The following is a 25663-nucleotide window of genomic DNA, read 5'->3' on the forward strand; positions in this document are numbered from 1 at the left end:
ATACACTGCCCGATTTTTTCAATAGCTCCCAGGTCGTCTGACCGATTGACTCGAAATCAACGTCGACATGTCTTGTTACACTGGTAGAATGAGATACACCAGTTTTTATTGGATTTTAATGGAAAAAATATTTTTCATGAACATTTTTATGAAAAATCACCATTTTTAGCGAACACACCGCCCCATTTTTTCAATAGCTCCCAGGTCATTTGAGCCATCGACTCGAAATCAACGCCGACATGTCTTGTTATACTGGTAGAATGAGAAACACCAGTTTTTATTGGATTTTAGTGGAAAAACTATTTTTTTCCACTAAAATCACAGCGATTTTTTCAATAGCTCCCAGGTCATTTGAGCCATCGACTCGAAATCAACGCCGTCTTGTTGTGCTGGTACAATGAGATACACCAGTTTTTTGGGGATTTTAGTGGAAAAAATATTTTTCATGAATATTTTAATGAAAAATACAAACGTGGAATTATCCCAAAATCTTTTGAGCTGCATTTCAGTACGATGCTTCCACCTAGTGGCTACAATGTGACCTACAATTTCACGCAACGCGTGAATCACGCTTTCCGTGAGGGAAACCTCCATTTGAAACTAGTACCCACTGTATAATGAACACTTATAGCATTGTGCCATATATATATATATATATTTTTTTTTAACCATGCAAATGACGCACTAAGAGCAGTATCGAGTAAAATTGAAGTGACACAGCCTCATATCCTAACTCTGTAGAGGTTTTTATATACCCTCCACAAGGGAAGCCTGAGTATGTCATTCCTGCAGCTAGGGGTGTCTCAACCAAAACAAAACAAAAGAGCCAAGTAGTGTGGGATCGTGGGAGTTGTCTTCATTGTTAATCGACCACCATTACCGATGGAAATCTAAATGGCTCAGGCAGAAATGTTCTTGGAAAAGGTAGTGTATTTAAAAGTTTTATTCACGTGATGTTTAGTGTTGACTCTCCCCCAGAAGTTATATCAACACGTGACCAAATAAAACAGTGACAGTACCCGGAATAAAATTACAGATTTTTTCTGGGTCTAAACATTGTTGGAAACACTTGGGAAAGTGTAAGTTCACAACTCACAACAAAGTATATAACAAAGGTCAAGTCATTTTTAAACTTTAATGCAGAAAAGAAGGGTTAAACTGCTACGTCTCAAGCTGGAAACCTTTGTTGCATCTCTGTCTCCTTCATTTCCTGCCATCTCTGTCAGAAATAAAGGCTTACAATTCCCCCAAATTACTTTTGAAAATGAAATACCCTCCATATGGTTTTTAAGTGTATGTTGAATTTGGCGGAGAACAATTTGCTTCATGATTAAACAAGAGTTGTTTCTCTCATCCTCGGCTCAGTTTATCTTGGAGCTTCATGAGAATATGATGGGAAACTGTTAAAAAAATCGTACTACTTAATGTTTAAGACACATGCCTTCAGATAATGAAGTGCCAGCTCTGCAGTAGATTGATGTTTTACTAACTACACTACACACAGTAACACATACCCTGGTTACAGTAGGTCACTGTTTTTTTCAGACTGTAAGAGTAAGCATCACTTTTCTCCTTCACTGTAACTTTGTTTCTCCCTTTCCTCCCTTGAGTTGCCTGTTCATTCTGCCTCTTTCTTTATCTCTTTCTTCCTCCTCTCCCCCTCCTCTTATCTTTGCTCTGTCTTCCTCTTTCATTCCTGTGTGAGCTTGACTCTTGAGATGCTGTCAGTGCTGACAGGTGAAGCAACGGGGAGACGGGCCGGCTCGAATGCCAAGCTGCTAGCATGTTAAAGGAAGGGGGAAAAAAACACACTCCAGTCAACTTTCCCTCTGGAGGTTTTTGTCAGGTCTTCTGATTTCCTCGAGAGACATTCGTTCTAAAATGAGATCGAATTCCCACGAGGGAAAGGATGTGCTCAAAAACTGCTCTGAAATGTCTGCTTTAATTTTGATGGTATTACTTTATATCTAAGTTTGTTTAAACAATATGTCAGTGCACTTTATGCCTGCATAGTAATGAGCCAATTTATGTCAATTATTGCAAGGCACATTAAGGCATTTTGAAAGTATTTCTCTTTATCTCTGACCTTGCCATCCAGGTTTGCAGACAGGCTTGACATCAATATGCACAGCCACATCCTCCTTCGCTCTCTTCTGACCACAGTCAAAGGCTGTCACCATAATCATGTAGCTCTGCTGCTTGTCATAGCTCAGCCGCTCTGTGTTTCTGATGTTACCTAAAGGGAACAAAAACAGAAATATAATTACCGTTATTCATTTATAGAGAGACATAAACTGTTGCGCTTATTTGACACCAATAAAGCAAGAAACACTTCCCGATAAGCAATAATTGAAACTGACTTTGCAATAAAGAAATGGCTCCTTGAAAACAAAAATATGTCTTTGAAGCCTTTAACTGGAAACACAAGGTCCAGTAACCTTGTATTGAATTTGAATATCTAAGCCTCTTTGTAAGCAGTCAATGTAACATTGCAATGATGGATTATCTACACCTGTCACCAGGGTAACGGTGTAAGCAGCCTGAGATAGAGGAGATGCTACAGGCTTGTGGATTTTCATAAACCTGTCCTGGTTTTATACTGAGGTTACTACAGTCTAAGACTGAAGCTCACTGTGGCATAACAATGGTAATGAATGTTTAACAGTGTTGATTCTCTCAGTCATTTCCTGTAATGTGTGAACGAATGAATGTGTGAATGTGCTCATCAGCATGTACTTGCTTACTTTGCTGTACTTACTACACGGTGAAAGAAGTCAGTCATAGTTGGGGGTTCTGAGGGGTCAGTCTATATAATGACGTCATTGTAGATGTGTGAAATCCATGTTTTGTGTATGAATTTGAATGGCCAGGATAATTTATATCTAACAGCTCTCAACTACTATTTACAAAATGTTCAGATTGTTTTGCACGACAGCAGATGGCACGCTTGAACACCAACATACTAAAGGTCGAAGAAGCCGCATCAACTACAGTAAACAGGAGGGAGATGAAGAGGGAGAGAAATTCCCCAGACTCCCTTTTTAAAATCGCTCAATTATGTGAGCTGTTGAGTTAGGAGGAACTTTATAAACTTTACCAAACGCCGTCTCTGACAACTTTTCAATTATGTGGGCCTTCTTGTAAATTCGGCATATGTTATACGTTAATTTCTTTCATCTTTCTTCGAGTAAATAATGTTCACGATCGCAGGAGGTAACTTGAGATGCATGTCAGGACACCAGGTGTTAACTGACGAGCTGTCCCCTTGTGATCGGATCCCCAAAGATGCATGTGAATGCCAGAGATAAAAAGCCTCATAGCTTATGATAAAGCAACATGGTGAGAATACAGACGTTTCAGAGGAGACGCGGAGCTGCCTGACTGTCACTGTAAAGAGACTCCATCCTGCAGTCGGCTATAGTTCATACACGCATTAATCAATATCAATTGATGGTTTTTATAATGCATCCATGGTCTACTGTATATTTTATGGTGATTAAAGTTGATGGAAAATGGATTTGTATAAATTATCATTTCAGACTGTGATTCATGATGTCTGGCCAGAGATGTGTGGGCTTGAAGTGTTTACAGGAAAATTGCAGTATGATTATAGTAAATGTATTTAAGCAGTTTGAAAAACTGTAGAAGTGTGTAGAGCTCCATAAAAGAGCAACGTTAACTAACAACAATCTTACAGCATGTTTTACTGACGGAGCTGAACATTAACAGTGCAGCAGTGAGGTTGTCGTACATCTTGTAGAACATTAAAGCAGAAAGAAAACAGGACTAAAATCTTTTCCAGTTGATGATTAAACACATTATTTATATACAGATGTTCCTCAAGATAAACAACAGACTTCAAAACAATGTCGTATTCTTATTTTGTCGTTCCGCATCAGTCATTGCCGTCACAGTGTTTCTCTGGACCTGTGAGGACAACTGAAGCTATTTTTGTTGTTTGCATCCGGAGGCTTGGCTGCATAAAAGGCTGTCACTCTGATTGCTGTCGAAGAGAAGAGGAGAGTGGAGAGGAAAAGAAACGAAAAGAGGGGAAAAAAAGAGGGCGGATCAGAGGAGAGGAGGTGCAGTGAGCACAGGAGAAATCAGCTCAGAGCACAGCAGTGCAGAGAAGACAAGAGCTGAGCTTGAAATGTCAGAGGAAGAGAGGTGAGCGGGTCAGAGTCAGACAGTTCCTACCGAAGTCTCCTACAGTGACTGTTTGATCCGCAGCTGGTGTGAACACTAACAGTTCAGCTCCTGGAAATCAACTATTATTACAACAACAGCTGAGCTGATATTTCAACTTAACAAGACATTTCACTCACGAAGTTCAGTTTAGTTAAGCAAATTCTATACAAACCACATTCCCTCACAACCCAGCGTAAACCAGAAAGCTATTTATAAAAATGTCAGTATGACGTCAATCAATCTTTCTTCATTAAATCATGTTGCAGAAATAAGAGCTACTCACGTGACCCTCCTCATGGTAAATATAGAGTATATGTGGCAATAAATCACCTGCTTAGCATCCTTAACTACAGGTGTGTCTATGCAGGCAGCAACACTCAGTAGCAATCAAATCAATCCAATACTGAAGGATTTTACTTTCACCGATGCAATCATATTCACATTTAAGAAGCTTGAGTCTGAGAATTTTGACTTTTTTTCTTAAACGATTACTCAAAACTATTAATAGCTTGCAATGAATTTAATAGCTGATGGCTAATTTAACCGTTGCAGCTCTAAATGTAACCATAGCAAAGAGGTGTCTCAAACTCTGCATCTGTAGCAACTGTCTGAACAGCAACATCTAAAATCTGAACCCTGTGTTTGCTTTTATTGAAGTTAAATGTTATTATTTGCACTGCTAAGAAGATTCAGTGCCATACAGGATTTCTCTCACTTTAAACAAAGGAAGTGTTTCTGACTGTACTTATCCTTAATTCACTGTCTGTTTCAAGATGCTCAATTTATTTGATATCTGGATTCAGAGACACATACTGCAGTACAGCCCATTTAATTCTGTATTTTATCTTCCCTTAGTGCACAAAATTACCCCGTTCAATAAAGCAGGTCTAAACAATGTGCTGTGTCTTCGACTTTCTCCCAACCAATATTATTGTGCCTGCGAGGAAATCAAATCAAATGAGCCTGACTACTGTAAAATACAGAGAGCAAAAGACCAGGAGGTTAAAACTCAAAAAGCAATGAGACAAAATAATAAGCACAACCCTGAGAGAGAGGAGGGGGTGCGTACAGTAAAGACAGCAGTGTGTGCTTCTGTCTGATCCACTGGTACAATTCAACACACACATACACACACAAAGCCCTCCAGTCTCCCTTCAGTTTGGATTACGCAGCACTCAGATCAGCACAGTGTGGATGTAGAAGCTCGGGAAGAAGGCAGCGCAAATCCCAAAGCTGAAATTTTATATAGGCAGATATGCTCAGAATAGCTCTCAATCAGAAATGAAACACACTCCACCAGTGAACGAGGACTGGTGTAAACCCACAAAAGAACAAAAGAAAATTTAAAAAAGATGAAAAGAGGCTGTCAGAGTTAGGTGGATCTTTGTCAAGTAACTTTTGAGCTACACACTGATGAAAAAACTTCTTCACGGAGCACAACACTATTGCAATAAAAAGAGGAATCAGCCACAGTTGTCTACTTGCTTTTTAACTTTTCATTTTTCTCTAAGAGTATTCAAAGTAATCTGTTTGGTGTACATCTATAAAAAGATGACTGTCGCAGTGCTCCTGTGTTAAAGTTAAAGTTTTATAACCAATTTGTGGATTTTCAAAATCTGTCATCTTCCACCAAATACAAACACGCGAATGTGACTTCACTGCTTCAAAATCAACCACAGTTGTATCATTTCTTCACACAACGTTGGTTTCTGTTCAGTCCCTGCTCCACGATTCATCTCTAGGTTCAGTCGGTCTGAGCTGGCTCTCTCATGTCTATCTTTAGTCAGGACTTGTTCATGTTCACACGAAGTTCAGCTGGTTTAGATCATAGAAAGTACATATGCAAATAGCCGAAGTAGCCGAAGAATGGCTTTTAGCTTTAATTAAGACATTTACCATGCGGTTTGAATTCAAGTGAGGCAACAGCACTGCTAGTAATGTATCTGAAATGCTCCACAGATCTCAAGTATAAGTTTTAAAACAAATAATGAAGTTCATGATCCTTCCAGTAGCAGACTTTAAGGGCGTCTTGTTCATGTTTGTTTTAAAGCAGAGGTAAAAAGTTCAGACTTCATTTTAGAAAGAGCATTTTAAAACAGTCAATCCACAAAGTCCCATTTTGTAGCTTTTTTCTGAAAACAGCAAAGAGAAGAAAGTCTAGTAACGTACAAATTTTACTGCTTTCAGAAAAAAAAAAGTAAAATGGAAGTAAAATTTGACATTTAGCAGAAATAAGCTTTTGGGTTTTGGGGTCTCTTTGTTTCAGGTTAGGTAAAATGATAACAGTACAGTTTACAGTTTGTCTTTCCAGACTCATATAATATATCTGGGAACAATTTTGAAGGGATTCAATAAAATGTACTTTGGGTTAGGGTTAGGGTTAGGGCACATTGGCCACACCTCTAACAGATATGTCATTTCAATCAAATTTTCCAATTAAGAAAAGCCTCCAGGCTTGGAAACTGTCTCTAGTTTCTCCTTCTCCTTCTGACACATACATCACTCCTAATCACATCGCAAGTTATAACTCCAGTCTCTCTTTCACACGAGCCAGATTCCAACACACTTACCATTGCGGTCTATGGCAAATGGCGTCCCCGCAGTGACGATTTCATAGTTGCAGATCTGGCTGTACTGTGGTGAACAGTCTTGGTCCCAAGCTTCCACCTGAAACATGACAACATCCAGTTGGTCAACATCTGGTGTGCTGTTAACAACACTTCAAAGATACCGCTACAATACCACACATTCTTGACTGATTGATCTTTTGTGGCACTATTAAACCATCTTAACCTGCAAAAGCATCCGTCAGGCTGATTCTAGCTATAAAACAAAATGTAACGGAGCCAACTAAATAATATTAACATTAAACCACAATATCTAAGCACCTGCAAAATGCTGTCGTAGATCTTCCCTTCTGTCACTGATGCCTTGTACAGTGGCTCTCGAAACACAGGGCAGAACTCATTGACGTCGTCCACCTGGATGTGAACCACCGCCCTGAATGAATGGAAGGAAAAAAAAGGGGGAGCGGGGAGTGAGAAAAAGGAAGCAGAGCAGGAGAGAAGTGGAAAAGAAGAAAGCAAAGAAAGTGGAGTGGAAATGATTGATGGAGAGAGGGAAAAGAAAGGACACGATGTAAGAAGAGATGGATGGAAGAAGGGAGAGAGGAGGGAAGGCAAAATCTCTTTAGGTCATTAGAGATAATTAAAATGAATTAAGACCAAAAGTATTTCACTGTTTATCTTAAGAACACTGGTTAGTCGGAGGCAGAGAGAATGAGAGGAAAACAGTTGCCTGAAGATTTTTTTTTATAGATCTAGTCCTGAAAAACAGGTTTGAGAAGAATTGATGAAAAAGTACCGCACATACAGGTGAGGTCTTGTTTATTTATTGGTATTTCTGTGTGAGTTCTCATTACCATTTAATGCTAATCAAAGTTTTATTTAACAGGCTCGTCTACTGGCACAGACACATCCACAGCGGTGGGGGGAGGGTCCTAATTTATCTTTCTACCTCTCTTTCAATATCTCCTCCACATAAACACACAATCTCATCTGCCGGGGGTGGCAGCAGAAGATATCAACGACGCACTCTGATAACATTTGCGCACTAAAGTATATAAATGAAGCAATAATTCAGATGTATCACAAAGTTTTTTCTCACCAGTGACCTTCTCTGACAACAACTCACGGTGTATCTGAAGAAGCACATCTGGCTAATTAATGACATTAGCTTAATGAGGCCTATTTAGAATGTCACGCAGCGATAATGTCACGCACACACACAAGAGCACCGTGCATCATTCATCATCCAACCGCTGAAATTCATCACCGATCCCTGAGCTGATAAATCTCTCTCTCCTCTTCCCTGTAGTACCGAGCCCGCAGCAGCTTATTTTAGCAGCTCCTTTTCTCCGAATGAAGCACCAGAGGGTTTGATTTGCTGCTGTCCATGCCAGTCCGCCTGCCTGTCAATCTCATTCACATAGCTCTGCCACACACACATACGGACACAGATGATATTGATGGGCCATTAGGGGGACATATCCTGAGAAGAGAACTGCAAGTCTCAGCTGTCACTGCTGCCGTACTGAGAGATCTTACAGAGAAAAAAAAAAACAGCAAAGACGAGATCTAATTACAGTTTAAAGTTACTTTTCTTTATAACTTTCAGTGTAAAATATAAAGTTTTTTTTAATAATATATCATCTTTGCCTAAGTTACAGTCTGTCTCCTGTCATTTATTCATTATTCTTTTCTCTATCTACAGACACAAGACAAGTGGCTGAAGCGCTGCAGTGGGATTAAAAGGGAATTCCGTCATTTTAAAAGCTGCGTCCTACATTTACATGTTTGGGTTTGAAAAATATTCATACCAACCAAAACCTTTGAAATCAGTCCAGTAGATCGCCTCAGTTGGCAACTGCAACACGGCAGCAATGTTGTCCTTAGGGGCAACTCCGACCGTCAAAGTAACGTTGACTTGAAGTGCTTGTTTTTGCCACTGACAGGCTGAGGTTGTTAATCTCAGTGTCTGACAACATCAATCCCTACACAGGGGATTTCTATGGAGATAGACTTTTTTGTTAAATAAATAGATCCTTTTTGTAGCCAGAGACAGTCTCATTCAAGGAGAAGTTTGGCTCTGAAATATTCCAAGTGTTGAGTCGTTACAGTTTTTGCCTCATGTTTATCTGTTTATCAAAAGCAGATAAATATTCAGCTGCGACTTTGGAAATAAATTATCGCCGGCAGTTCCTCGAGGTAAACTCCAAGATACACTTTCCACCGTCATCTTCCTGCAACAACTCACCTCTATCGAGACTTGAACGAGACTTGTATTTCTGGTCCTTAAAAAGGACAAAAATGTCATCGGAGAAATCGCAGCTATTGCAGATGTGTCGCAGGTGCCAGCTGAGGAGATCTGCTGGGCTGTTTTCAAATCTTTTGGTTAGCATGAATCATTTACACACCAAAACGAACAAACACACACTACACTTCCACCACATCTCAGTCTTCTGTTTTGCAGGTTCCTGAAACCACACTTAGACAAATTAGTTTTGACCTCTTTTGTTTTCGATGGGAATCATGCATGAAACTAACACGTAAATGTGCACAAGCATCATTTAATTTTTTCCTAATTACATTTCAGTCATTTAAATGTTAATTTGTAAAGAAAAAGTGGGTAGGAAAAACATCAAGGACATCAGCATAATGCAGTTTAGCACTGCGGTGTGCTGTTTAGTAATTGCAATGTTAAGTTAATTAACACTGTCAGATAGGTGTTAATTAGACTCAGGTCATTTTTAAGGGTGCATTCTCTGGTAATGTTGAGCAAATATCCCGCTGTCTTTCTGAGGCACAACTTATGCTTTGTCCTCTGTTTTTCATACGCTGTCAGGATTCTTGAGACTTTCTTGAGAAAGTGACTCTTTTCTCTTCAGCTGCCTTTGGAACTTCGATTTAAATACTTTTCATATAAATTATTGTTTTTATGTCATGTCATCCGCCCACTTTAAATGAGACTTATTTTGACAGCGAAACAAGTGAGTCGTTCAAAGATAAAAAATAATTAGCAGCATGTGACAGCTTTAATACAAGAACTGACAATCATCATTTTCATAATTGAGCTTTTAGGCAACATAAAGAAAGTTTCAGAGACACAAACATGTCAGATAGCCAGTGGCTGAAGAGTTAGTGAAGTCATGCCTAAAGCTTTTGAGAACATGTGCCAGACACTTTCTGACTGACAGGCAGATGAGGCTGATTTGCTCACAACAAAGTACAAAATCATAATGAGTAAAAGAACACTTCTCAGAAAGTGTTTTAATGCAAATTGAAAATTTTAAGCCTCAGAGAACCCAAATTTGTTGCAGGGAAAGTCAATTAAAGTGAATAATAGTATATATTCAAAATATATTCCTGCTATTTCCTCAGTCAGTTATGATCTTCTTGTCAGAATAGGTTCCTCCAGGCAAAATTCTGGTTTGTAGCAAAAAATATTAATTGTAAGCTTCTTAAAATGGAAATAAAACACTAGCATGAAAACCAAATATTGCTCCAATACATGATTAATAAGCTTATAAAGTATTCTGAACCAGGTACAATAAGAATGTGGACACAAATATCAAAAAGAAAGTGTTGCTCTCAAATTAGGACACAAATAAATAAACTAAATAGATGAAATAAAAAAAACAATGACAAAAAATCACATATACAGTAATACAAAAATGTGAGGTCTGCTGAAAAATGTGACATTAGTGACAACCATTGAACAATCGTTCAGCCAAACAAGGTGTGAAACCACAAGCTGTAGCATACACACACGCACACACACGCACACAAAAACATGTTGACTAGATCTGTCTTATTGAGTTAAATACACCCACAACTCGTGAACAGACACCGGCTGACTCACTTGTGGGATTTCTTCCAGTCGGCCCCGCTGGGTCCGGCCCCACAGTCGTAGGCCTGGATTATGAAGGTATACTCTTTCTGGATCTCACAGTCGACAGGACCACTGGCCCTCAGGACTCCTTCCCCCGATGTGCGATTCAAAACCACTGCCTCAAACGGAGCGTCCTGACCGTAGATCTTAAAGGCACAAATCTCCCCTGAAAAGAAGAGGAAAGACATTGACAATGTCAACAATTAGCCATCACTACTGAAGTGTCCTAGACAGTATTTCACATCCATGCCAGAGAATTTATTGTAAGAATGTGTCATCAAAACTCATTTATTCTCCTTTTGTGCCAAATATGAAGGCATTACTCTCAATCTACTATATATGATAATGTCACTTAGTGTAACAGGAGCAACTTAGAAATAAACAAAAACAATGTGAGGACAGTCAGAGACAGAGGGGTAGAGATACACATCAGCTGAGAATTGAAGGAGCCAGCACTGTCTGAACACATTATTTAGACAATTTTGAGGAGGACAGTAGTTTGTGTATGAGGACATCTTTTCACGAATCACATGAGTTATAGAGAAGGAAAATCCAGAAAAACCACAGAGATGTAATGAGCCTTGACATGTCAGATCCCCAACAGAGGGTAAAAATGTTGCTCAGCATGTGGCTCATCAAGGACTTGCTTAATATGGAGGCAGTTGGCACGACTATCATACGACCATTATACATCATGAGAGAACAAATCTGAGACTTCAATCGACACTGTGGGAAACGGGGCTGGGCAATGTATCAAAATTATATTGTTATCATGATATCTGAGAGTGTATCATCTTAGATTTTGGATATTGTTATATCAGGATATGTTGACAGTATTGTCCTCAAAGGCTACATTACAGTAAAGTGATGTAATTTTTTTGAACTCACCAGACTGTTGTACCTGATCTAATACTTGCCTTTATCCACTTAGTCTTAAATCCACATTACTGTTGGTTAGCTAAAAAAAAGTGAAATTACCAATAGTCATCCCTACAATATTGTCTAAACATCAATATCGATATTGAGGTATTTGACCAAAAATATTATGTTTCCTAGCATTTGTGAAGTGCTTTTGAGGAGATTTCAAAATATCGAGACTTATGGCATATGTAGGAATGAACAAAACATGGGAGAACATTTCCAGTAGCTGAACATTTTTCATTGAACCACTTTTTTTCATGACACTGCTCGTAACATCGGATTATCTTGCAATTTGTTTCTTCCTTTTTCCCCCACCTTGTCATTTTGTTGAGCCCAGCAGTAGCTGCCAGATAACTCATATAGTTGAGGGTGGAATCAAACTGTGAGTAATGAAGTAAAACTAACAACAGACACTGCTGACATTTTCTTTACAGCATGGCATCACTTCAAATATCAGTCTGAGTCCCATTTCTGGACACAGTGATCTTTGTCAGAAGGATTTGCTCACAAACAACACAGTATAGAGCTCTTGGGGTGTGCTTAAGAGAAAAATAATTTCTGATATGTGTCAAACTGTGCCAGCCCAACAAAAGATGAAATTTGTCGTGCTCACAGAGCGTTCTATCATCTGCGCCAGTGTATTCTGTTTGCCTAACACGTGTGTGTTTCTGTGTGCAGATCTGGTTGTGAGTCTTGAATCATCTGAGGAGTTCATCCCCTGCACAAGTGTTCATTTCAGGGATTTGGGAAATCTCCTTGCACAGAGCACAAAAAGCTGCAGTGCTCTGACCCTGTGCTGGCTGATATCTCACACAACATAGTGGGACACAGCGGAAACAAAAAGCTACCTAGCTCTGGGAATTCTGCCTGCGTGCTCAAACCCCACTGACAACACAAGGACAAAGTTCCTACTCGCGAATGGCTTTTTTCTACTTCTGTTCCGCTTGTCTTCATATCCCACTGTCATGCGCTCGGTCTTATAGCCACTTATTTTCTCTCTCTGGTTTCCTTTTAACCTGATTCAACTTTTTCAAATCCCCTTCTTGGTGAAATAATGATGCGGCCAAACACAGTGGGCTTCGAGGTTTGATCCCTAGCCAATTTTCAAGATGCCTGCCCCTCCTGTTTGCCCCTTTGAGGTGTTATCGCAATGATATGGTTCCCCATACGGCAGAGGAATGTGGTTTGTATGTATAGAAAAATAATAATGAACACAGTGGGGGTATGGAAGAAGGGTGATAAGCACGGCCTTGATCCTGCCTGCACATACACATTCATTCACACAAACTGAGCAAATAAGGTCTTAGATGGGACCAAAGAGAGAGGAATATGGTTTGAAAATACCAGTGATTATGCATAAACCTGGACTTAGTGGTGGGGGGTGGGAAAAGGTACTTCCACATAACAGTTTTGGGTTGCATGCAAGTCCATTTTCCGCTCCATCTGTTGTGGCAAATTCATTTTTTCTGGATTGCATTTAACAGGAGAACGTAACAGAGTCATGAAGTGGGGGAAAGAAAGAGGGACCGACAGAAGAGGAGGAGGAGGAGGGATGTGGTGTGCCAATGTATATGTAAATGTTAATGACAGAGATTTGAGACAAATTCCCAGCATATCAGCAACTGTGTACTTCACAGAAACACACATTCATTTTCATTTTTGCCACCAGCCCCACCAGAGGGAACACTATAATTTCTCCGAACCGTGGTGTATGGATGAAATGAAGTCTAATCTCTTGCCCTATACGTCATGAGGGAGAGGTGTTGCTTTTCAGAGTAAATATCATGGATTTTGCTTCAGGGAGTTGGCCCGTTGCCATGGCAGATTGAGAGTAAAGTGGAAGAGTCAGCAAAAAAAGGTTTGATAATAACGCTCATCTAAAATAGATGGCACTCCACAGGAAGCTTGAGCGGCATAAACGGCATTGACAGAAAATGTCAAGCTGTCAGGGAACATGTATTTCATGGGATGTTAAATTGCCAATATAATGTAAACGGACAAGATGGAGACAATTAATGAGGAAATGATTCTATACAAGATAACTCCAGACGTCACAAGGAGCCAAAACAAATTTGTGTATTCCTACCGTGAGTAATAGGAGTTGACAGTGCATTTAATTTCTGACAAGTTTTTTTTTTTCTATTTCTTGGATTTAACAATTACCTACACTTGGTTTCCAATATCCATGGCTGTTTTTAAAAGGGTAGAAAACTGTCGATTATGGTGTTTTAAAAAAGGATTCAATCTAAAAAAAAAGTCTATCTGGCTGAATCTTGGCATATTTTCCTAAAACCCATTTTTTAAGATAATTTTACATGCCTCTTGACACACTTTAATTTGCAATAATTGCTTGTTAGTCTCCCCACTTTGTGGATTTTGAAACGGCGAATAAAACCTTTTTCTCACAGTTTGCTTCAGCTGAAATCAGTAAAAGGAATAAAAACATTAAAGTAAAAATAATAAAAACGTCTACAATAAACAACATGAACAATGGACCCAGGTTTCCAATCAAAGAAAACACTTTAATAAAATACTAATCTATGGCATAACAGACAAAATGTCTGTTGGAGAAAACGGATACATCAGCTGCTTTTTTTGAAGTAATATATATTCAGATTTTGTTACACTTGGTATATATGGTGGCTCGTATATTTGTTCTGTACTTTACTCTTCAAAGTATTTCATTACATTTTAAACAACCGTAGTTATCTACACGTTGTACAATTTACAAAATTAGATAAAAATAACAAATCAGCCTTCTCATCACAAGCTCATTACAATAAAGGTTTGGAGCACATTTAACAAGAGAAAGACTAGAATAAAATATAAATATATACTAAAATTAAACAGAATAGGAATGCTCAATCTGGATATTTTTTCAGCTGATGCCAATAACAGATAATTATCGGCTACAATTTTACAATCAGTACCAAAATGTAAAGAGAACCAGCGTAGAAATGGCAAAGAATATCATTTAAGATAATCAGTGGTACGTCACCAACAGGATGTGACAAAGGCATGAACATCTGTGTTGAAATTACAGGGCTGACCTTAGCAACACAATGAAAAACAGCACAAACTGCACCAACATGTTCGTGAAACTGAAGCAAGACACAGCGTATAGTATGAGAAGACAAACTGGGGTCAGGATCTGTGAGCTCTGTCTTCAGTGGGAGGTTGATGTCAAGAAGACAATTATGTAAGAAGACAAGCTGCTTTGAAATAAAGTACAGGTACAATTGTGTACTGTCAGCATGTAAGTGAAATAATATGTCATGCTGTCCAACAATGTGATCCATGCAACATCAGTGGAAATGAATTAGGTCCAGGAGTGAAGCCTTGAATTTAGTGACAAGCTAATATAATGCTCTTCAAAGAAACATCCCTCTTCTTTAGATTCCAGCGGTTAACAATGTGATGCATCACCACACATCCCGAACGTGATCGCGAGCAGAGAGGCACTGTACTGTGACAGCAACATTTAAGGAGTGAAAGCCTCAAGTGAACCCTCTTTCTCAGTGAAGCCTCAACAGAGAAACAGGAAATTCAATCATGTTAATTCCTCTTCTTAATCAAATACTGTTGTGACTCCATCTGGTGTGTCTGAGCGTGTTTGTCTCTGCGTAGAGCATTAGACATCAAGGCTTCAGTATCAAGATTTGACTGTGTGCGTTTGTGTGTGCGTGCGTGTGTGCATGTGTGTGTAGGGAGGGGGGGGCTGCGAGACCTTGATTAAAGTGAGTTTCTAAGCAGACAGTGTGTCAGGAGGTTTTAAGCCCTGATTCCTTCACCCTCCTGCCTTCATCACTGAGCTTACAGTCCTCTCGTTTAATTAATGACTGGATTACACTTCATTCCACTACTGACCCGCAGATACACCCTAACTACACTCACTCAGACACGCACAAACACAAGCACACCAATATATAGTTTGCATACACACACTTATGCATTCATTTTAAACAAACACAACCTGTACATTATGCACAGTGAGCTCCGAAAATACAAAATTTTGATTAAAAATGAACATTATATTGAGGGTAAAGGGCTTTATTACAGTGTCAGACTTTTGCTGTGTGTTTTTTCATAATAAATCTAAAAAAGGCTACAGCTCTATTTGTACAAGGTCTGCCTCTTATTGAAAATATTATAATCATAATAAATTGGTGTTCATTTTTAATAAATCTAAAATGTCACCAGATCTTTGGTTGGGTTTGTGATTTTCATGTTTAATCTTTGGTGCATTTCACTGTAGACAAAGGGGGTTTTCTTCCATGAAGAAGAACCTTTTTCTACATATTTTTTGGGCATGTGGAGCACCTGGCTTGTTATTCAAACAAGGGTATGTCTTTTAAGTCCTTTGCTGCTCTGGAGCTTCAATGACGCCAGCTGTCTCCCCAAACTCGAGTTTGTAATGAACTTGGAAGATCTGGTTTTAGTTTCTATGCCCAACTACCTGGAACTAACCAATTTAAATCCATGCTGATAAACCTTTCATCTCTTGTATACCTTGTATCTTGAAGTAAACATGTATGTAATGTTGTGATCCTACCCTCTCCCTGAAACAAGTGATAACAGGGTTCCCACTCTTTTCTAGAGATCATTTTCCAGGAGTTTTCCAGGACATTTTCAGTGACGATCTCGCTGGTACGACAGCCAGGGAGAGCTACCCTAATACTATACTGTATTGTGTAGTTTTGGGGAGTTTAAATAATTTTTCAGGACAACACAAGATTTTCCAGGACATTCTGCTTTTTCTCTCATTCTCCATGTCTTTTCCATAACTGGAAAACTGGTCAACTATTTTCCAGGTTTTCAGGTTTTCCAGGACGTGTGGAAACCCTGGATAGGGGGTGGAGCGGCTGTGACAGAGACGCCATTCACCCTATTAAAAAACACTGTACCATCAAAATGATTTTGAAGCTGTTATTTGGAGTTAGAAAAGTTACTCAGACTGCACTTTTATGGAGCTTATGTTAGACTCCTGTTGCTGAGTTACCAGTTTCATTATGTACACCTGTACAATCTCATGCAATTCATACATACATAAGGGAGATAGAATATTAAAAACATATCCCTGAATACATTAATTCACTCCAATGCCACAACACAAGCCTCAAACCACCTTGGACTTGAATTGCCTCTTGCGTGACTCAATTTATTTATTGGCCCATAACTCTACCTACTTAAATAATGATATGTTCTTGCAGTTGCAGTGTTTTTTTTGGATCCCAGTTGTACATCTCAGGTTTCATTTGTAATATGAAAACTCTAATAAGAGTCAAGATTTGTATCAAGGTTAGACATTTCAAGGTTTATTGAATGTACCTCAGCTGTTTTGGAGGCGTGGGTATAATAGACAGCACATCTGCTTTAGAATTAATTTATCTATAATTCAAAACACAAAAATTAACTACAATGAATGAAGATCAGAAAAATAACTCCTTTTTCTCTACTGTTGTAGTTTTAGCTTGGTCCGAGAGAGGATGGAAGCGGAGGATAAGGATGAAAACAAATGATGGTTCACACCCTTCCACTAAGTCGTTATCCTGTTGGCTTTAATGGGATTTTCTCTGTACTGTCTCAAGGTCTTTGGTGAGGACATGATGAGGACAGTGAGCGGCAGGCAGTTAACTGGAGGATAAGTTGTCAAATGTCAGTGTTGGCTCTGTAGATTCTTCCCTTCTTACAAACGGCTTTCTAAATTATACTCTAAAAGTGTTACTTCACTACTTTACACCAGAGAAACTCAAGAAAATAGAGGAACATCCTAAAAGCAAAGTTCATGGATTAGAAAGGGATGAGAAACAGAGGTCAATATTGAGTTGCATTCCAAAGTATTTTCATAGTATGATCTGTTTAAGGTTCTGTATGTGCAGTGCACCCACATATTCACCCACTCTATGAATACTAAAAAATACATGTGGTATTGATTTAAAGCACCTTTTTACACAGACGCCCACACACACACATGAAAATAAATCGGCCTATAGGCAGCACTCAAATAATTTTTGAAAGCTCCACAAAAATGAGCTATAACAACTCCTGAAATGTCTTCTAACGCGAAAACACCAACATCTAGTTTAGCACCGCAGTCCCCTCCAGTAAATTCAGCAAAGGAGACTCAATGTAAAATAAACAACAATCAATCTCTTTAGAGTCTGTTTGGCACAAAGACTACTCAGCGCACAGGCCACTTTTCACACAATGGGTACATGCATTTGTTGACCGGTGTAGTCGGCTCCCGGTTAGTCCAACAGAAACATGCAGGAGCAATTCATCAGAGTCTCGCTGGGCTCCTTCAGAGAGCTAGCCACTTCCTAATTGCATTTGGGAGATTGTCGCACCATCCACTTGACCTCAGGGTGACAAATCAACAGCTCACACAGACGGAAAGCACATGCACCCATGCACCCATGCAAACACACACACACACACAAACATAAACACACACACTTTCAGGTTATCTATTCACAGAGGACTGCTGATGCCTTGGACAACACAATATAGGAATGGTGAGAACTCAATATCCCAGACAATACACATTCATTCTGCTGGGGGCTTTGGTGGTCTGCAATGCAATTAGTGTTAATTGCAACCTCTGAAGTTGTGGGATTAGAATTCATCAGATGAACTGAGACTGTCAGTGTTGCCTGTTAATTTAGCTGCGTGAAGATGCCGTTGTGTGACTTAAATGCTGAAGAGGAGTGCTCGGAGAAGCATTTTGACTGAAGTGTTTAAAGCCGATACAAAGAGGAGCGTCAACAGCTGATGTGAGACTCAATTATAGATAGTTCTAAGTTGTGACTTTTAGAGCGGCTACTTACGACTCAAGGATCATGGGCCTGAGTGCCATGACAGAGTGCGAAATAACTTTTAGCTAACCAAAAAAAAAAAGGTAAATGAGGGGAAAATGGTACAAAAATGACATGTGTGGGTCTGGCAGGTGATTGAGACTCTGCCCGGGATGCCTCTGGGACAAAAGGGATTTTTATACATGTTACTATCGCTTAGCCAATGACACACTGAACCGAGTGCTGACTATAACACAATGCATCTTCTCATGTGGTTACTATGGTTACTATCACTGGCTGGCTACTCAGTGCCAGACCTAAGAAAAATATGATGCGTTAAAATCAGAGGGGATGCAGTTAACTCACTATCAGCTGGAGACGCTACATTTTGCTACAAATCAGTGTTGAAAACAGCAGGAAGTGAGCTCGTTGGCTGTAAGCAGCCAGGCAACAGAGTCCTGTGGTGTGTTCAGTGTTGCGTTACTTATTGAAAGTAACTTTTTAGAAAATTACTGCTAATTAAAAGTAACTTCTAACATTCCCGCATTTCCTTTTTTGTGTTGCTGCTTATAATGTCCAGAGGATTCACGTCTGTATCCACTCCTAAAACTTTGAATAACATGTTCTATGATCGATAATTTGTTACTCTTAACAGACTGATCCAATATCCCCTTCACAGCTCTTTATTTATCTTTTATGTTTGATTACAAAACATAAAATCATGAGTCTTGGGCAATTATAGCCAAACAAGTTTATAAAACATGGGTACACAGGGTACCTGACAGGTAGTAGGTTCTCAGCCTTTTCAGTGAACGACACACATCCTGACTATTTTATCAGCTGCCGCTAATAAAACAAGAGAACAAGGGCTTGTATAGCCTACAGTACATCAGGTTTCAAAATGCAATTAATGAACCAGAGGCTGCTCTCTCTGCTTTGCTCATCTTGCTAGCTGAGTTACACCTGTGCACTGACACAACACAACCACACTTACACATCCGAAGGTGGCTGTGTGCTGCCTGCCAAGAAGCAGGATAGAAACAGAAATAGGGCGAGTGCATCAGGGATTTTTCTATTTTGCTCCGTTTTCTGTAGCAGCAAAAGTAACATTTCTTACAGAAACAGATTACTTAATTGCAAAACAAATGGGTTAGATTACTCAGTACAACAATGACATTATGAGTACTCTAATTACGTAACGCATCACCCCAAATACTGTATAGACGTGAATCAGCAGGACTGAGAGATTCTGTTCACGGCATTATGAAGCAATAATTTATTACAGTAAATACATTTACTAAAGTACGTACAGTTTGAAGGTAAAGTACTTTGAATGCTAATACTTTTAACTACCACCTATAGAAGATAATACAAAAAAGTAAAGTATAGAAACAACATTTTGATTTGGGACAGTTACATTTGTTTAAGGACGCTTGAAATTGGTTTCGAGATGGTTCTGGGACGGTGATGATGAAAGTTAGCCTCGAGCCCTGGGGTCTGGCACAGTGTATCAAAAGTTGGATCACAAAGCAAGTCTAGTATTCACTTCACTGGTTCACATTGTTAAAAAAAATAGAAGGACAATAAGGAAAGAAACCCTCTGCAAACAGCCAGACATATGAGCACTGAGGAAGATACCAGTGACATGTAACACAGAGGAGGTCAAAGAGATACAAAGAGTGGATTACAAAGTGATTGGGAGGAGAGGAGAAGCTGTGGGGGTGCTAAAAAGGAGGGGGAAGAAAAGGAGGAAGGATACAGAGAGATAGCTACAGTGTGTGAGATAACTAATGCAGGTATAAATAGCACTATCAACCTCTTGAGTTTCTCAGTGTGCTTCCCCTCCTCCTCCTTCTCACCTTCTCCTCCCCATGTTACTTCTACTTCCTCTGCAGCAGATTTCACAGCGGTAAGCAATTATTCAGCTCTGAACATCAGCACTCAGATGCACCGCTCAACCTTGCCCTCTTCTACCCCGAACACGCCTCGACCACACTTGTTACTACCCTCTTTCTCACCTTCCTCCCTTCCTCCTCTTATTCATAGTCACCTGCTGTTCGTAAAAGCTGACAGTTCACTGCTCTCCGAGGGTCACCAGTTGACACTTAAATAGCTTCTTGAAGTAAGGGAATTTCACAGTTTGGGGTGCTTGTGAGAGCAGGTGCTTTCTCACAAACACACACATATGCATATCTAACTATGTCTGTGTCTGTCTGTGTGTGTGTGTGTTATTCGCATATCTAATGAACCATTAATTTGATCAACTTCACACTTGGCAAAATGGAGATTAACGTGGTGCAACAATTTGCTGTAGTATGTAGTATTAAAAAAACTAAAAGCAGAAGCAGAAGGTTAAATGTGTTTGGATAAGTGGGGAGATGTAGTCAACGCGGGTTTTCTATTCTTCAGCGAGAACTGGAGTTGAGATTTTAAGTTTCTGCCAACAGTAGTATGCTAACTAACGTCAGCCTCACCGGCTACACTGTTAACCGTTGCGCTGCTCCTTGATGCCTCTCTCATTGGTTGTTGTGGCAATGGCAATCTATCAATAGCCTGGGAGACATGTCACGTTAAATGTCAACAAATAGACACTAGTAGATCACAAAAATGTTATCCTCTGGAGACCATGCATGTCCGTACAAAGTTTTTAGTCAACCCATCTCGTAGGCATTAACAGATTTCCCTGAAAACTTTGTGAAAATTTTGACTGGCTGGTGGCCCTGAAGTTAGTGACAACTTCACCAGCCATACTTTAAGAGGAATGACGTTTAAGGTGGACCGTCTATTCTCATTTGACTGACAAGCCACTCCTCCAATCCCCCTTCCCCTCCAATGAGAAATAAAACCAGTAATTTGTCTGCTTGAGGCAACTTCTTTTATTCTGAATTTTCATTGTTGAAAGTGCAAAGAAAAGAAAAGGGTTCTCGTTAGCATAACCTCATTTTGACCATTCTTTGAGGTCAATTTGCTCTCTTTGTCAATCTTTTCACACTTAGCATGATCTGTCCATTATCTTTTCAACCAAATCACCCCTCTCCGTGGTGACATTCATATCATTGTGGCTCTTTTCTTTCTGTGGCATGGTTTCTGAGATAATCAGAGGCTGCCAGGTACAGCAGGGAGTCTCCATAAGCCTCTGAGCTGTAAATGTCACTGTGTCTCTGACGACGACCTTTGTCAGCTCAGGAGCTCACTGAGAAGAGAAGCACATGGCCCACTGATTTCTAGAAGACACACACTCACATGCACATACACAGTCGCAATTTGTGTCGAATGCGCACGCTTCACTGCACACAAAAATACAAACACTCACACAAGCAAACTCGCTAACACACAGGAACATTATCATATTTTGATCTAAGCATACTACACTGTATGTGTGCATGTTTAGTGCAGTGCAAAGCATGCGACCCGCCCGCCCAAAAAGTTTAATATTTGAAAACTTGACGACTTAAGTTGCAATGTTATTGGCTGATTTCAATGATTGGGTCATTCACACCTGTGTGAGTATCCCTGTTTATTCTGCTGATTACACTCATTTGCTGCTGCATCTCAACATCCTCCCTATCGTCCCCAGCATCGTCCTCACTGCTCAGATTAATCGAGAGCTTCCTTAAACATCAGAGCATTTAAACCAGATCTAACTGTATAGCCATTTGCTTTAAATGGTCAACTGGTAGACGTAAGTGTCTCTGACTGAACCACGTTTGCAGAAGCCTTCCATTTGTGTTAGATGCCCCATGAATAATACAAACAACACAAAAGCAATCAAATCTGTTTCCACGAGTACACTTCGACCACATTGCAAGTCATCACTTTTAAGCGTTGCATGTCTCAGCTCAATAAATAGCTGAACAATACATTTATTTATTCTTTTGCGATCAAATGTATATAGTATTTGAACCAAAGAGATGGAGACATAGTCTCAGCAACGAGCAGTGACTAAAGAGAATAAAATTGTATATTTACAAGTCTAGGGCTATAATACATATATACAGTACTTACATAAGCCTTACACAGTCAACCCACAATCCACAACTACTTCTGGTACTGTTTCAACTTAAGTGTTACATTGAAAAAAATAGCATGACTGACAAATTCATTTTGAAAAACTGAGCTAATCATGGAACCGCACCCCAAGTTAAAAAGATCCAGACTCCATATAAACCCTTAGCATACTCTGCCTGGGCTGTGGTTTTATATTAGGTCATGACAGTTATGCACACTGCATATAAATATACCCCCAGCTGTCAGTTTAGTGAGTATAGCTTGGTTAAAAAGCTCCAGTTCTGCCTCCCGCCAATGTTTTGCTTGCTAGATGTTTGACATTTAGTTACACCATCGTTTTGCATTAGACAGGTGTGCTGAGAACATCTGCCAGTGACTTCATATGGTTCAACTTGGTCTGACAATTCAAAACAATGAGCTCAAATCAGCCAAACAATGCACAGAAGCACAAGCCAGCATGTCAACTGTCCCTGGGGTCAACGCCCACAGCAACACTTCACTTTACAGGATGTCATTTTGTTCTTTGTTGAAAACATATTGTTTTAAAGGGGCTTTACTTCAGATGTCAGCAGAGCTGTTGCATCATGATGCAGTTATATACAAACAGACAGAGGCATTGCTGATCTCCTCTAGAAATGAGACGGCACAGAGCAAAACTCAGCATAAATAAATGTATCCATCTCTTTTGTATCACCCGGCTGACTGTTTTTCCTTCCACTTGCTATGCACACTTGGGTACCAAATAATTCCCACATTACCACGTCTATGTGTTTCACTATAGTATTAGTTAAAGCAAACACAACATCAATGAAATCTGACAGGTGGCATTTGAGAACCCCAGGAGATCTTATGCATGCTAATGCACGCTTATTAAAATGACACAACATAACCGTCAGTCAGGCGGGCCAGCAGGGGTGTGGGCCTGGAGACCGCAAGCCGCATTCATCATGAAGGTAAATTCATAGAAAACATCTTGAGGGGAGGTAATGAGCGGTGTAGTTTTGATATGCCGTGGAGGTTAAGATAACCTAATCTGTCATCTTTCATTGATCACCGCATGCTAGTTATGTTTGTCATAACATACGGCGGGCAATAGCTCATGCATGCGTCGCTGTCATGTTTGATCATTTGTCAGTTGAGGTAGAACTGAAGGTGTCTTTGTTTCTCAGAGGGAACTCTGTTCATTTTTACAGATTTGCTATCATAATTCACAGTGTGAGACCAGAAAAGAACGGCCAGTTTGCATGCATACCAATAAATTTCACATTGCGCTGTCATATCTACTTTCTGTCTCTGTATACTGTAACAGCAGTATTTACCAGGTAGGGTGGAACGACTAAATCTGATTACATTTACATGTGTAAGAAAACGTAGTGTAGAAACAAAGCACCTGAGTGGAAATAAGGATCTTGGAATAGGAAACTATCTAAGGCGAGTGCAGATACTGAGCATCAATGATTTTCAATCCAATTAAAATGTGAATAATGTGCCACAGTGAAACAGTCAAAAGGTCAGAGGCCTATTCCACCATCAAAGAGTGGTACAAGACAGACTTATTCTTTAGAAGTGGACGGATCGGTTTTTTTTCTGACTCTGTCACCATTTAATACCCCACCCATATGGACTGTGAGCTGACAAAATCCTCACCTCGTAGCGACAGCCCCGCTTGTGATCGAGTTAAATGACACAAAAAGGTCAACAAAAGGTCTTAGAAGGGCAGGAAAGAGCTGGTATTAGACTGTCTTCATCTGTTTGTGCAATGGGAGGGAGGGAGAACATACATAGGGGAGTTTTCCTCATTCTCCCTCTTCTTCCACTTTGCCTTTATTCTCACTTGCTTTCTCACAATTAGCAGAGACAAAGCAATCCTCAGGGGAGAAACACGAGATAAAAACCTGTGACTGAATACTAATAACACGACAGGAAATCATAAGTGAGTTCAGCAGTGACAGAGCTGCAGAGCTCAAGATGCACAGTACATATACTGTAGGTGCTGAATCCTCGAGCACAGTGTTTTCTTTTTCTTTTTTAAACCAATTATGAGCATTTACGAGACTGCATTGAACCATTCTCACTAATTATCAAATAAAATTACCATAAACCTCTCTGCTTAAAGGACAAATTTGTCTTTTATGCTTTTATTTAATACCTGTTAGTCTGTTTGCTTACTGGAAGTGAAGCGCTCAGAGGGCATTCTATATTTACTTTGAGCTAATATCATTACTATTGTTTCCAGCGTCCGCTAGGGATGTGAACAGAAGAAAAATGGCTCTTAAGGACTTTAACTTGATTATTTGGATGCCATCATGGGATATTTTCAGCACTAATGATGTACAACAACTCTTGATGTTGCCACATTTCTCTTGAAATGACTGGTGACCTCAGCAGTCAGCTTTGGAAATTGTTCTCGTACTAGTGTAGCGTCGCAGTGACACGGTAGCGATGATTTCAAAATACTTAACGGACATCTTCTTCATAAAACATATCTGTATTGTGAACTTTTCAAGAGTAATTTCCTGCTACTGGGAGCGAAACTGAGTCATCTGAAGCTAGTGCAGATGCAATGAGAGTGGTTGTAAGTATATGTTAGCTAGAACTCTGACTTAGTTCAGCACTTGACTGATGGCCCTCGCTGCCCTCATCCATTACTCTGTCACTCGTTTGGAATTGCCTTTCACACATTCTGGCACTTCTGGAAAAGTGAGCACTCCTCTTTTCTTTTTGTTCTGATAGCCCAGAGGAGGCGCGGTGGCAGGTGAAGACGCACAAAAATCTTTATTTCACTTGCACAGCTGTCAGATCCTGTGGGACCATTTGAGAGGTGATTTAGCGCTGTGATTGGTATGCCAAACTGTGAGCACAATACACTGAGAATGAAGACACATGCTGCAGAAAAATATAACTGGAGAAGACACTTAAGTGATGTTCTCCAAAAGACATAAGGCAAGGTCTCATTATACTCAGTCTTGTTGACATGAGATGTGTAAATAGGCCTTGAGAAAAGGACAAATCTTGACAACTTCATGAAATTCTGGACTCTGTGCAGACGTTTGACTCCATTCATATGGACATTTAGCTTCTAAATACAGTCAAACTAAATATGCTTTTCAGAATACATGTAAACTGCCAGTAATCTTGAACTCACATTGCGTCAAGGGCAGTCCCTCTTGCCTCTCGTCCTCCACTCTGTCCCTGTGTGTGGGCCTGCCGACATGACAGCTCATTCCTAGACACTATTAATGATGGAGCTCCCCCTTTCTCGCGCTGACTATCATCTATCACAGAGAGCCAGACCGGCCATC

At 39.8% G+C, this 25663-nt stretch overlaps 1 protein-coding gene across 1 annotated transcript in view; it reads right to left on the minus strand.

The window, feature by feature from the left end:
• Positions 1-25663, minus strand: part of LOC311266742 (calsyntenin-2-like) — a 151844-nt gene that overhangs the window by 41010 nt on the left and 85171 nt on the right. The window contains exons 3-6 of the mRNA XM_084369264.1: positions 10609-10804; positions 7077-7188; positions 6759-6855; positions 2087-2236 (exon numbers count right to left, since the gene is read on the minus strand). Coding sequence (XP_084225390.1) covers positions 2087-2236; positions 6759-6855; positions 7077-7188; positions 10609-10804 — 555 coding nt within the window. The remainder of the gene's footprint in view (positions 1-2086; positions 2237-6758; positions 6856-7076; positions 7189-10608; positions 10805-25663) is intronic.

The sequence above is a fragment of the Pagrus pagrus genome (genome assembly GCF_965226575.1).
Source record: "Pagrus pagrus genome assembly, chromosome: 12".
Lineage (NCBI taxonomy): Eukaryota > Metazoa > Chordata > Actinopteri > Spariformes > Sparidae > Pagrus > Pagrus pagrus.